General features: G+C 51.8%; 1 protein-coding gene across 1 annotated transcript; it reads left to right on the forward strand.

Annotated features, from left to right (window-relative positions):
• The first annotated feature begins 449 nt into the window (after positions 1 to 449).
• On the forward strand, positions 450 to 2,643 carry LOC131582222 (G2/M phase-specific E3 ubiquitin-protein ligase-like). The gene is made up of 8 exons (XM_058845178.1): positions 450 to 552; positions 863 to 946; positions 1,017 to 1,106; positions 1,456 to 1,547; positions 1,633 to 1,734; positions 2,014 to 2,138; positions 2,215 to 2,377; positions 2,464 to 2,643. Exons 1-8 carry the CDS (start codon positions 450 to 452, stop codon positions 2,641 to 2,643), a joined length of 939 nt encoding a protein of 312 aa, XP_058701161.1.
• The last annotated feature ends 9,554 nt before the right edge of the window (positions 2,644 to 12,197 follow it).

A 12,197-nucleotide genomic window follows, 5' to 3' on the forward strand; every position in this document is an offset into this window, starting at 1 on the left:
AGGAAAGCATGGACCAAACTGACAAAGTTCTTTAATGTGGGAAAAGCATTGGACTCCTGAGCTGAGTACTGTTGCAAGCTCTCCAGTCAGATGTACAAGGTAATCTTTCATTGAATTTCCCGGGTGTCCATTGTGTCAGTGTAAAGGATGAGCTTTCTAAGGAGCTTAATACTAATTTTTCCACTCAATATGAAATGTCAAATTCATTAGATGGTTAGATGACAGGAGAACTGAGGTTGGGAGGTAGCTGCAGTGGTCCCCAGTTTTATCTCCTGTTCCCAACAGTGATCAGCACGGGCATGAAATCAGGTTCATCTCAGTTTACTGCAGAGAGGTCTTAAGGAAAACATCGGTGCACCAAGAGCAGGTTTGGAATCTGTGCAGTGCAAGAGACTCTGCACAAGCTCTCTGGGCAACCGACTGCCAGGGGCAGGAGACCTGACGTGGCCATGCCTGAACAGCACCTTTCTGCCAACAGTGCCACCCTCGATGGCAGCCCTAGAGCCTGGGATTGGACCCTGCACTTGCTGCAGGAGTCTCTGTCCTGGTTCCGTGCTGACCAAAGGCTTGGAACCATCTCAGAACCTCGGTTCCCAAGGGGGTGGACTCAAGTGGTTGCTGGGCATGTGAGGCCATGGCTGCCTCAATCTTGGGAGCAAGATGCTGATGTCAGAGGAGTGGCCATTGTGACGCGTGCGACCAAAGCCCCAAAAGGGAAGGCTGGGCTCAGGCCGTGTGTCAGTGCGACCTGGCAACGGGAGGAGAAGGTAAGGCAGGGAAGCAGCTGCCCAGAGACCAGAGGGGCCCCACACCTCGGGGCTCTGGGCCTGTGCTGCAGGCTCACCTGCCTCTCCCTTCCCAGAATCAGCACAGGAACATCCAGAGGAGACGGCGGTGTTCCTCAAGGCGACGACGGGAGCAGAAGGCGGACAGGAGCAGGGCTCACGCAGGGCTGTAGCACCCTCATAGCTCTGGGCCTGTTCTGCAAACTCCCATCACTCTTCTTTCTCCCACAGAGAGAGAGGACCAGCACCTGGCGGAGACAGCGGCGTTCCTGGACAGGGACTCAGCGCTGACAGCCGCCATGTGCGACAGGGAGCAGGAGGGCACTGATGGCAGGGAGCCAGGTGAGGGCAAAGCAGCCCCTCCCACAGCCTGGCCCAGGGGCTGTCGGGGTGGCCAGCGTGGGGCCCAGAGCAGAGGCCCGAGCAGGCAGGAGCTGCTCAGCCAGGCCAGGGCTGGGAGCCTCCTTCCTCCTCAAGTGGGGCCCAGCTGGGCCAGGGGGCAGCTGGTGGGAGCCCCGTGCCCGCAATGGCCGCTGCTCTCCAAGGCCTCCAGCCCTGCCCATCAGCCAGGCACGCAGGCAGGGACAGAGCAGCCCTTGGGGCCGAAGCCATGGGCTGAGAGCCCCACAGAGCTGCTCACGCCCGCTGCCATTGGCTCTGTCCCCTGCAGCATGCCTGCTGTGTCGCCGTGCAGAGGCTGACCCGGACACCTGCGGCGAAAAACGGGAGAAATACGGGCTCTATGCCCACGTGTTCTGCCTGGTGAGTGGCTCCGGGCACTCCCTCCAGCATTGCAATGGGCAGTCCCTGCCACCCTGTCCTCATCAGCTCTTCTCCCTTTCTGCAGTATTTTGCCACACTGCTTTTTCAGCAAGCCAAGAAACGTGTTGGACTCCTGGGTTTTCTGCCTCAAGATATCCAACTTGCAGTCAGGCGGGCGGCACAGAAGGTGAGAGCCTGGCAAAAGAGCAGGGACATTTGTGCCAGGAGTAGCTGGCCAGAGCTTATCCCAGACCCCCAGCAAGAAAGGCCGGCCATCCAGCCAGCTGTGGGACAAAGTCTGGCTCCCAGGAGCTCCGTGGAGTCTCTGGCACAGGAGCTTCCCTCACCAGCTGACTCTGTGGGCTGAGAGCCAGCAGCAGCCACATCCAGAGCCCTGCCCGGAGCTCTGGGGCTGCCTGGGGAGGCCCCCAGGCTGCCGCTGATGGGGCTGCCTGGCTCATTCCAGCACTGCTGCGTCTGTGGCCAGAGCGGGGCCACCATCATGTGCTGCAGGGAAGGCTGCGACAGATGGTTCCACCTGCCCTGTGCCAAGGAGGGCTGCTGTGTTACACAGTACATTGTTCCATTCAGGTAGCTCCTCTCCCCTTCTGGCCACCCCCGGGGAAGGACCAAGTCTTTCTCATTATGCCCGTCCTTTTGTCCCCAGGTCCTTCTGCCCTGAGCACCGTCCAGAGCAGGACGTGCAGGTGACTCCAGAGCCGGGCACCGAATGCCCCATCTGCATGGAGCCAGTGGAGGATAGAAAGACCTTCAACACCATAGTGTGCCCGGCATGCAAAAGAGCCTGGTTCCACAGGGACTGCCTCCAGGTGGGAGCCATGCCCTCAGGCCTGGGACACAGCAGGTGCTCAGCAGCACCAGGGCCTGGCTCACATTGCTTCTCTTTGCCCTGCAGGGACAGGCCATGTGTGCTGGTCTTTTGTACTTCTGCTGCCCCCTCTGCAGAGACCGTGAGACATTTCTTGTCGAAACCTTCTTTCTGGGGATCCGAACTCCCACCAGGTTGGTGTCCTTCAGTGTGACTCACAAGACAGGGGGTGTAAGTGCCATACTGTGCCAGGCCCTGCCCCAGTAGTCCAAGCCAGCCCCATCCAGGGAGTCTGGATTTCTGCCTCTCAGGGGACTTGGAAAAGCATTGGAGGAAGAGCAGGGTCACCCTGTTACATCCATGGGGTCAGGGCAGCAGAAACACATCAGCTTTTCCTTTCTCCATCAGACTGCCAACATGGGAGGACAACAACGCCTTCGCGGACCTGAGAGAGAGGCACAGCAGGTGCAATGCCAGGGAATGCCTTTACCCAGGAGGCAGGGAGGAGGCAGAGGAAGAGGGGTGAGTTGGGAAGCTGCACCCGGGGCCCTGCAGGGAACCTGTGTCTCGGGAAGGGCTCAAAGTAGAAGGAGCCAGAGGAGCTCAGCCATACAATCCCGTGCTGGGACACTTTGTCTTCAGAGCCATCAACCCCTTTGTTTCCCCAGGCCCTGGGAGCTGCTCCTGTGCTCCTCCTGTGCTGCTGAGGGCACCCACAGGCGCTGCTCTGGCCTGACAGTGAGGAGAACCCACTGGGAGTGTGAGAGCTGTGCTGGTCTTGGCACGGGTATGAGACAAAGCAGGCGGGTGTCCCTGGGCTGGGGGCAGTGCCCAGGCTGGGCACAGCAAAGCCCATGGGCTCCTGGAGGGCTGGGGGCAGTGCTCTGGTCAGGCATGGCCTGCTCCAGGCCTGACAGGCCTCTGACATTCCTGTTTGGCCTTACAGCCCCCAGGGATGAGGCAGAGCTCAATGGCCCCAGCCTGACCAGACAGTCAGGACCAGAGCCTGCTCATGGCCTTTCAGAATCTGAGGCCATCAGGCCAAGCTCCAGCAGCGCAGTGCCATCGGGTCTGGCTCCCCAGTCTCCACCTCCAGGGACCAGCAGCCACAGAAGCCTCCGGCATCCAGCTTCTTCCTTGGCAGACACCGGCAGCCCACGCACACCAAGGGCAAGATCCAGCAGCTGGACGGGCCCTGAGGACAGGGTCCATTCCAGGCGTGCTGGGCCTGACCGCAGGCGAAGGCGCTCTCACCAGCAAAGGCGGGCCTCAGATGGAGCCGTCCGGTCGCGGAGTCGCCATGACAGGGGCAGCAGGAGAACATCAAGGGCAGAGAGGCCCAGGCAAAGGGAGACACCGTCACGGGCTTCCCGCAGACACAGCCACTCCAGGCAGCAAGCTGATGCCCAGAGTCCACCTGCCCGGTCGAGGAGTTGCCGAGACAGGAGATGCAGGAGAACATCGAGGGCAGAGAGGCCCAGGCGAAGGGAGACATCCTCAGGGACGTCCCCCAGACGCAGCCGCTCCTGCCCACAACGTCGGGCCTCAAATCAACCTGTCCAATCCGGGAGTCACCAGGACAGGAGCAGGAGGACAGCAGCAAGTGCTGAGAGGCCCAGGCGCAGGGGGACACCGTCGGGGACGTCGCGCTGGAGCAACCGCTCCCGCCAGCCACGTCGGGCCTCAACTCGGACCTCTATCAGCAGCATGTAGTGTCATCTTTTCTTTCTAGTCCTTCCATTTGCTGCTGTAAGTGAAGGTGAGAAGGGTCAATACAGGGACCTCGAGATCTGCAGGTCTGTGGGAAAACCCAGATTAGCTCTTGGCATTTCTATGATTCTTGGTTTCTGCTATCCTGTATTGTTAAGGGAAAAGCCACTTAAGGACATAGCTAATTAGAAAGGACACTCATTGCTGCCTTTAGACAGATACTTCCCCACTGCTTACCCTTGAAAGTGAACCAGTCCTTAATGGCTTGGATACATTTAGGGAGACATGAAGAGCAAGGTGGCTCCTGGGGAAGCTGTCTTTAAAAAGGACTTGTGCTGAGTTGCTATCCTTAAACAATCTCATTTCAGTAAAGCCTTCCTTCAGTAAAGTGGAAGAAGAAAGAAGACAGTGAGACACTGCCTCAAGTGTCTGGAGAAATCGATTGCGACACTGCTGCTGATTTTAAAGACTTGCTTGGACCTTCAAAGGTCAAACCAGAAAAGACAATGGAAATAGCCTTTGACAAAGAGGATGCGCAGGACTCTGCCCCAGACGAACGTCTGGGACCTTTGCCTGAAAACAACAGAACTCAGGAGTCCAGTGCTTTCAAGTTTTCCTTCTTTGGAGACACAGAGGAGTTGGGCATCAAAGAAGGTAACAGCAGAACCCTCCTAACGGAGCCATTTGTAAGGAACCGCTTCTGGCAGGCACTGTAGAGCAATATGGTGTAAAGAAGGTCATAATCCAGAGGCTGATCAGCGGCAGAAGTCAGTACTTCTGCTGAAGCATTTTGATTTTCATTTCTACTTGCCAAGGTTGTGGGAGATTAATGAGAGGTAACTGCTGCTTGCATCTCAGGAATTTTGAAAGGCACGCCTTGAGAAGGCATTGGGATTTTTGCAGAGTGGTGAAAAAGCTTGTTGTCGTGCCCTAAACTTCTCAAACAGGGAAAAAGGTGGCACAGCAGTCATACCAAGTTAGATGGAACCCAAGAGGATTTGAAGGAAAATGGGTGTTAAGGTAGAGGGAGGAGCAAAATCCTGGAGTTGACCCCAAGCTCCATGAACATTCTGTTAGTTACCGAGTTCTACTCCTGGACCTTCAGGAAAGTGAAACTGAATGACACTGAAGGATTATTGGGGTGTCCTAAGCTCAGATAAAATAAGGCCTTATGAAATTAAGATGAAGGAATATTTAATCAAGTCACAGTCAGGTAGGAATGAAAGGAAACCATGCCAAGTTATCCAAAATATTAAGAAACAACAACACAAAGCAACAAGCCCCCCACACTTGTGCTAAATTGAGGAGCTATTCACTGTCTTCTGGATGTGATGATAAATGTTTAAGAATACATAGGAGATGGCTTGAACAAAGTGGAAAATCCTGGAGCAGAGCTACAGCTCAGAAAATCAGGGAGGAGAAGATTCTGTCCTTCCTAAATCTGTCTTCTCCAGTGTACATATTTCACTTGAAAGAAGGAATTTTTCCTGGCAAGCAGAGAAATGATCTGGTTTTGGCTTTCTTTCTCTTTTGGTGCTGGTTTTGCAGAGCCTCACGTACTTGGACCGATAAAAGCGGAAAATGTCAGGTGGCAAGAGGATGCACCTTTCCAAGGCATCAGTTCTGGGGGTGCTGATGAGCCTGAGATGTCAGAAATTGAAAAGCACCAAGACAGGCAAGTTCCATTTCTATTTGTTGTCTACTTGGCTGTGGTAGTTGGATGCTGTGGGAATATGAATGGCAGCACTGAGGAAATGGGAAACTGACACTGCACACCTCTGAGCAAGGAAAGTCATCTTGGAAAACCATTGGTGCTGTGCGGAGTCCAGAGTCCCAGCAGCCCATTGGATGTGAAGTTGAATGTGAACAGAGAGAGAAGTTGAGCACAAGAAATTGACTGGGTTGTTTTGGTTTGGCCAACCCCAAACTGAGTTTGGCCAAAAGCCAAAGACACAGTCAGTTTTCTTGTAAAAAGTGGGTTTTTTATAGAAGGCTTTATTTGCATACTATGGAGTAGAGCTCTTCCATGTATACCATTTCTCTGAGGCACTACAGCTCTAACTCGTGCTCATGGGATTTGATAGGACCTTTTAGGATGCTAAAACCCCTTTGTACTTGTCTAGGGTTCTTTCTCTACACAGAGAGTAGAGACACGCACAAAGTTCTAGAGTTTTCTTCTTCTCCATAGATGACGAACGCCTAAGAGGTACGACACAACTTCTTCAGCCCCTTTTGAATATTTTTCCCTTTTAAACCCTTACTGGACTTGAGTAAGGAGGAAAAAATGCTGCCTGGTTATGAATGCTCTGTAGTCAAAATTTGCCATCCTTTCTTGTGGTCAAAGTTGTGGTAGAATCCCATGAGAGAGTCCTGGTGAAAAATAAAGGCTGAGCAGCTTTCTGCCTTTCCTTTCTTTCAGATAATTACCTCATAGCGATAGGAACTTTTAGAGCTTAGCAAAAACATAGTCACTAGACAGGTTACCGAGACATTTGGGATCCTTTCAGGTAGGTCTATCACCTTTAACTTTTTCCTGTCTCTCTGGTGTTACTATTAGGAATGCCGAGTGTTCTTGTCAGCCACATACGTCTGTGCGGTTCTTCATCCTAATGAATCTGGGGCTTTCTCTTCTGAACCCAGTGAATTTTCTATTTAAAAACAAAGACAACAACAACAAAAGGAAAGCAGCTTCCAAAAATTACACAGGCTGCCAAAACAATTGCTTGTTATATTTTGTAGAATATAGTCTCAAGTCAGGCTTAAATGACGTTCGTTTCTTGAGACTTGATAGATAATGGTGATGAAATGTATGGCTGTGTTCATACAGTTACTGCCCAGCAATCTTCCAGCCTGTCTGATTTACAGGGTATGTCAGAATGGAGATCTCAGCCCTTGGCAGGCAGCACTTCTGAGGGCAGCTGTGGGATCCTGCTGCTGAGCATTTCATGAAAGAGATGCTGTTTCACTGCAATTTAGATTTCAGCATGTTCAGGGAGACAGCTGCTGCCTTTCATTTTTCTTAGTACACCAGGCTGCAGTAGGGAACATTTCTGTTGGAGCTGACATGTGGTGGGGGGCAAGAGAATAGGAGGGACGTGAAGAATAGAGCTTCTGATTTGACCGTTGTGTTGTTCATTCATGATTGTTGAAGCAGCAGAATCAGAAGGGTTGAACCCTATTGATTGGTGTTGTGTTTTGTTTTGTGCAGAGGGCCCAAAGTTATTTTGTAGATCTGTAGAGCTCCGTGAAGAAAAAGTGGGTTGGGAAGACATATGTAGATTATTGCTTGAGGTGAGTATGGAACGTCTGTTCCCTGGTAACTGTGGCTGAATGCTGAGGAGGGAACATGGCTATGGATGTGCATGCAAAATTAATTCAGGATCTCCAGAAGAGCCTGAAACTTTGTAACTATCAGGGAACAAAAGATTGTTAGTATACTGGCGTGTGTAACATGATGTTGTGATGTCCAGCCAGGTAAACCACTGCATCTCTGTATGTTCCAGGAGCAGCTAGCTAACTAGATGTAAGGGAAGCGTTTAAGAGAACCAGTGAATTTAGAGACTTCTGCGAGTAGTGGATTCAAAAACTTCTCCTAGGAATTGTTAGATTTTCATTAATTTCTGGATCGTCTAAGGAAGCATAAGAATTCCATACGGAAACAGAACCCAAACTAATAAACCTTTTCTTGTGTCAATTGTGTCATATTTGTTCCTTGAAGAAGTTGCCAAACAACCTTACCTTTTAAATCCTTTCAAGGACCTAACAAGAAAAAATATTGGCAAACCCAGTTAGGCAGTGTTTCTGAGCTGGCGCTGATGCTCTCGGGTTCCGGGGAGCCACGGGAAGGCTCCAGTCCAGACTGTCCGGTCAGGCTGGGGCCATTGAGCTCCGGCTCGGCCCTGGAGGCTGTGAGGGTAATCAGCAATGTCAAAGGCCTCCCAGGCCTGGGCCAGGCTGGGCCAGAGCAGTGTCCTCAGCCCTCCAGGAGCCTACGGGCTCTGCCAAGCCCAAAAGGGGTCTTGGCCTGACAGCCGTGCCCACAGCAACAGAGCTGTCACACTCCCCACTGGTTCTGGTCGCTGTCAGGTACGAGCAACACCCATGGGTGCCCTGGGCAATGCAGGAGCAGCACAGGGGCACTTGCCAGGGCCTGGGGAAACGCAGGGGTCGGCCTTTATGGGCAACACAGCAGGCATGCTGCAGGGGACAGAGCCAATGGCAGTGGGCATGAGCAGCTCTGTGGGGCTCTCAGCCGGCAGCATCGGCCCCAAGGGCTGCTCTGTCCCTGCCTGCGTGCCTGGCTGATGGGCAGGGCTGGAGGCCTTGGAGAGCAGCGGCCATTGCGGGCACGGGGCTCCCACCAGCTGCCCCCTGGCCCAGCTGGGCCCCACTTGAGGAGGAAGGAGGCTCCCAGCCCTGGCCTGGCTGAGCAGCTCCTGCCTCCCTTGGCCTCTGCTCTGGGCCCCACGCTGGCCACCCTGACAGCCCCTGGGCCAGGCTGTGGGAGGGGCTGCTTTGCCCTCACCTTGCTCCCTGCCATCAGGGCCCTCCTGCTCCCTGTCAAACATGATTCTGGTCAGTTCCTGTGTGGGAACACCACGGTCTCCTCCACATGTGAGTCCTCTTTCTTCATGGCAGAAAAAAGAGTGCTCGACTCACTATGGAACTGCTACATAGCAGCATACTTCTCTTGATACTTTCTCATGGTTTCCGTGGAACTGAAGCACTCAGCTCCCTTTACCTGGGGTATTTGAAGGGCAACTGTATCAAATTCCAGCATTACATTGTTAGAACTGCACGCAGGAATAGCTGACTGCTTGGTAAAGTGTTTAACGTACTTGCATAATTATGAAGGTGGCCCTTTTTATTGTCAGTTACATTTGGTAGGTTTTTCCTTTGCTGGAAGGAGCTGTTTCCCCAGTTATCAGGCCCAGCATGTCTATAACTGTGCTGAGGCCGCTAAATACTACTACTACTACTAGTACTGCTACTACCACAACTACTATAACTACAACAGGCACTGCTCATGGTGCCCATGGTCTGGGGAGCTGCTGTATGTTGACGCTGCTATTGCCTCACTCTGTGTGCTGCAGCTGCTGCTCTCCAGAGAGCAAGATGGCAGCGACTGTTGTTATGCTTCATGTTGGGGCTCCTGTGGTTGCTGGCCCCTGGAGGTGGAGCGTGCAGAGGCAGATTCTGATGGCCTCAGATTCTGCGTAACCACAGGAAGGCTCCAGCCCTGAGTGTCTGGTCAGGCTGGGGCCATTGAACTCTGGCTCACAAGTGCAGGCTCTAAGGGCAAGCGGGACAGCCAAGGGCTCCCCAGGCCTCGGCCAGGCCAGAGCAGAGCCCCCAGCCCCCAAGGAGCAGACAGGCTCTGCCAAGCCCAGCCTGGGCACTGCCCCCAGCCCAGGGGCACCCGGCTCTTTGGCCTTATACCTGTGTCAATACCAGCACAGCTGTCACACTCCCATCTGCCACAGTTTTCCCTGCAGCACGTGATGGTGGCCCCGCTCTGGCCACAGACACGGCAGTGCTGGAATGAGTCAAGCAGCCCCATCAGTGGCAGCCTCAGGGCCTCCCCAAGCGGCCCAAGGGCTGTGGGCAGGGTGCAGGATGGGGCCGCTGCTTTCTGTCAGCCCACAGAGCCAGCTGGTGGAGGAGGCTCCTGTGCCAGAGGCTCCGTGGAGCTGCTGGGAGCCAGACTTTGTCCCGCAGCAGGCTGGATGGCCGGCCTTTCTCTGTGGGAGTCTGGCCTCTACTCTGGAGGGCAGTGGAATGCTGGACTCAAGGCCCAGTGTGCCTGGTGGAACACTGGGATGCATTGAGCTACTTTGGGAGATGGATAACACATCAGGGGATGACCAGGATGTGTCATCCTGCGATGGTGTCTCCCTACACTTCAGCCACCGGTCCAGGATCTCAGCTCATCCCTGCTGTTCCAGCCGGCTGTTCCTCAGAGCCCTGCAGGAGCACCGCGACCGCCCGCCCGAGGGGGTTTGTGAAGCAAAGCCTCTCCTCCATCCCTTCCCGTCTGGGCCGAGAAAGCTGCAACTGGGTCCCTGGTTCTGTTTTCTTGCTAATGCTGTAGTTATTGTTGTTTGTTTGCCTTGTCATAAATACTAGTAAAGAACTGTTATTCCTATCCCCAGATCTCTGCCTGAGAGCCCCCTTGATTTCAGAATTATAATAATTTGGAGGGAGGGTGTTTACATTTTTTTATTCCAAGGGAGGCTCCTGCCCTCCCTAGTGGATACCTGTCTTCTAAAACTGAGACACCAAGGGCAAATGGGGAGGCCTTACCAAGGCTAGAAGATGGAGACGCTGACTCAGTTGGGCTTAAGAAAGAAAATAGAAAACCTGATAAAGACAATAGTAAATCAGAAAGGCTCACTAAAACAAGAAACTAAGAGCCCAGACAGACGCCCATCTGGCCCATTTGTCATCTTACCCTGAAAGGTAGGAAGGCCAAGATGCATTCCTTTCTCCCTTCCAGGACCTCTACTCATAAAAAGACCACCGACTTATTTCAAAGAACATTATTTGCATTTTATTAAATGCTTAATTGCCTTTTATTCATTAACATGAGAAGTGGAGACTGGGTGGTAACTGAGTTATGAATATGTATTTGTATTCAATACTTTTGTAAATCAAAGCCTGTTACCATCTCTACTCAGGGCCGCGTGCATATTAGGGCACCAGTCCAGCGCTGATTAAACATATCCTTTCTAATTAAAACAATTAGAGAGTTTTTGTCCATCCAGTTGGATATTGATACTAGATCATATCCATATTTTGGTAAATCACCTGATACCTAAGATTCCCCTCTAATGTATAGCCCTCCCTCTTAATTTTTAATTCTTAGGAATTTATGGTGTTTCCCCATTGTCTCTTTCATCTTTCAATATCCAGTTTCATTTATCAGCAAACCTACAGTTTGTTTGTAAAGGCAAATATCTTTTTTCCATTCATCAACCAGTGGAATCTTTCCCACGGATTCTTTTATCTCTCAGTGCTAGTTTTATCTACCAGCAGACCCACAGCTTGTTTGTAAAGACAAATCCGTTATTCCTCTCAATCCCTCTCCTTTTATTTTTTAATAATTGTCTTTACAAACTTTAGTTATCATTGACTTCATTTCTTGTTCCTGGGTCTTTTTTGATTTTGCAATGATTTGCAGTGACATCAATTTCTGTCCTTTTGCAGCCATCTCTGGATCAGTAGGCATGGCTAATACTTGCATCTCTTTGATCACACGATGAAGAAGTTGTACTAAGCAAGGGATGATGCATGATAAAAAGGTTAGAGTTGCTGCAGCACAAAAAAAGCATTTGTTTAATCTATAGTTCATGAGGCAACCACGGAAACATGTCCCATTCTCCCGTATATGCTTCCTGTTCTATTTAGACAATAAATGCCTCTTTCAGAAGAATGAAGCTGCAATGGACTTCTTTCTTCATCCCAAAATCTTGTTTCTATTATGGACCTCACCCAGGGTGCTAACCCACTATTAAGGTTTGACTGGGCTGGCCACCTATGGCCAGTTTTCAGATTCCCCTGGGCCTCTACAGACCCAACAATTGCTAAAGGTTTCTGCTACTTCTTCTCCTAAGGCTAAAAAATTATTTTCCGAATTTTTGCCCCAGCCTAACTGACAGTATAAAGGTAAGATTATTAAGAGAAGCATTCTAATGGTGGCATCTAATTTCCTGACCTAATTTTCACTTTCACGTTGTCTCCTGCACCACCTGTGGTGAGTGAAGGCACAGAAACAGCTTAACATAAAGAAAGCCATGACAGCCAGGATTGGCCTCTAATGACTGGAGGTTGGAGAGAAGGGATGCCCACACAAACTATTTCAGCAGGCCGTCTGTGGGGAGGCACTCGGGGCTCCCCCCGATGTCAATGCACTGGCTACTGCTCTGGTCCACTCCTGTGGAGTGTCAGTCACAGCTTCCCATCCTTCTCCTCCAGCTGAGATGTCCAAATCTCCGAGGCTTCAGAGATCTTGACCTGAGTGCGATGGGTCCACCTGTGTTCAGCTCTCCTGATGGCTGTTTCTGTGGTCAGCAACACTTGGAAGAGTCCAAGCCACTTAGCCACCAGTGGTG

The sequence above is a fragment of the Poecile atricapillus genome, chromosome 9 (genome assembly GCF_030490865.1).
Source record: "Poecile atricapillus isolate bPoeAtr1 chromosome 9, bPoeAtr1.hap1, whole genome shotgun sequence".
Taxonomy (NCBI): domain Eukaryota; kingdom Metazoa; phylum Chordata; class Aves; order Passeriformes; family Paridae; genus Poecile; species Poecile atricapillus.

Coding starts and splice junctions, on each gene's coding strand:
- LOC131582222 (XM_058845178.1), top strand. CDS start 450: ATGCCTGAACAGCACCTTTCTGCCAACAGTGCCACCCTCGATGGCAGC. Junction 1,107..1,455: donor GTGCGACAGGGAGCAGGAGG/GCACTGATGGCA, acceptor TGTCCCCTGCAG/CATGCCTGCTGTGTCGCCGT. Junction 1,548..1,632: donor ATGCCCACGTGTTCTGCCTG/GTGAGTGGCTCC, acceptor CCCTTTCTGCAG/TATTTTGCCACACTGCTTTT.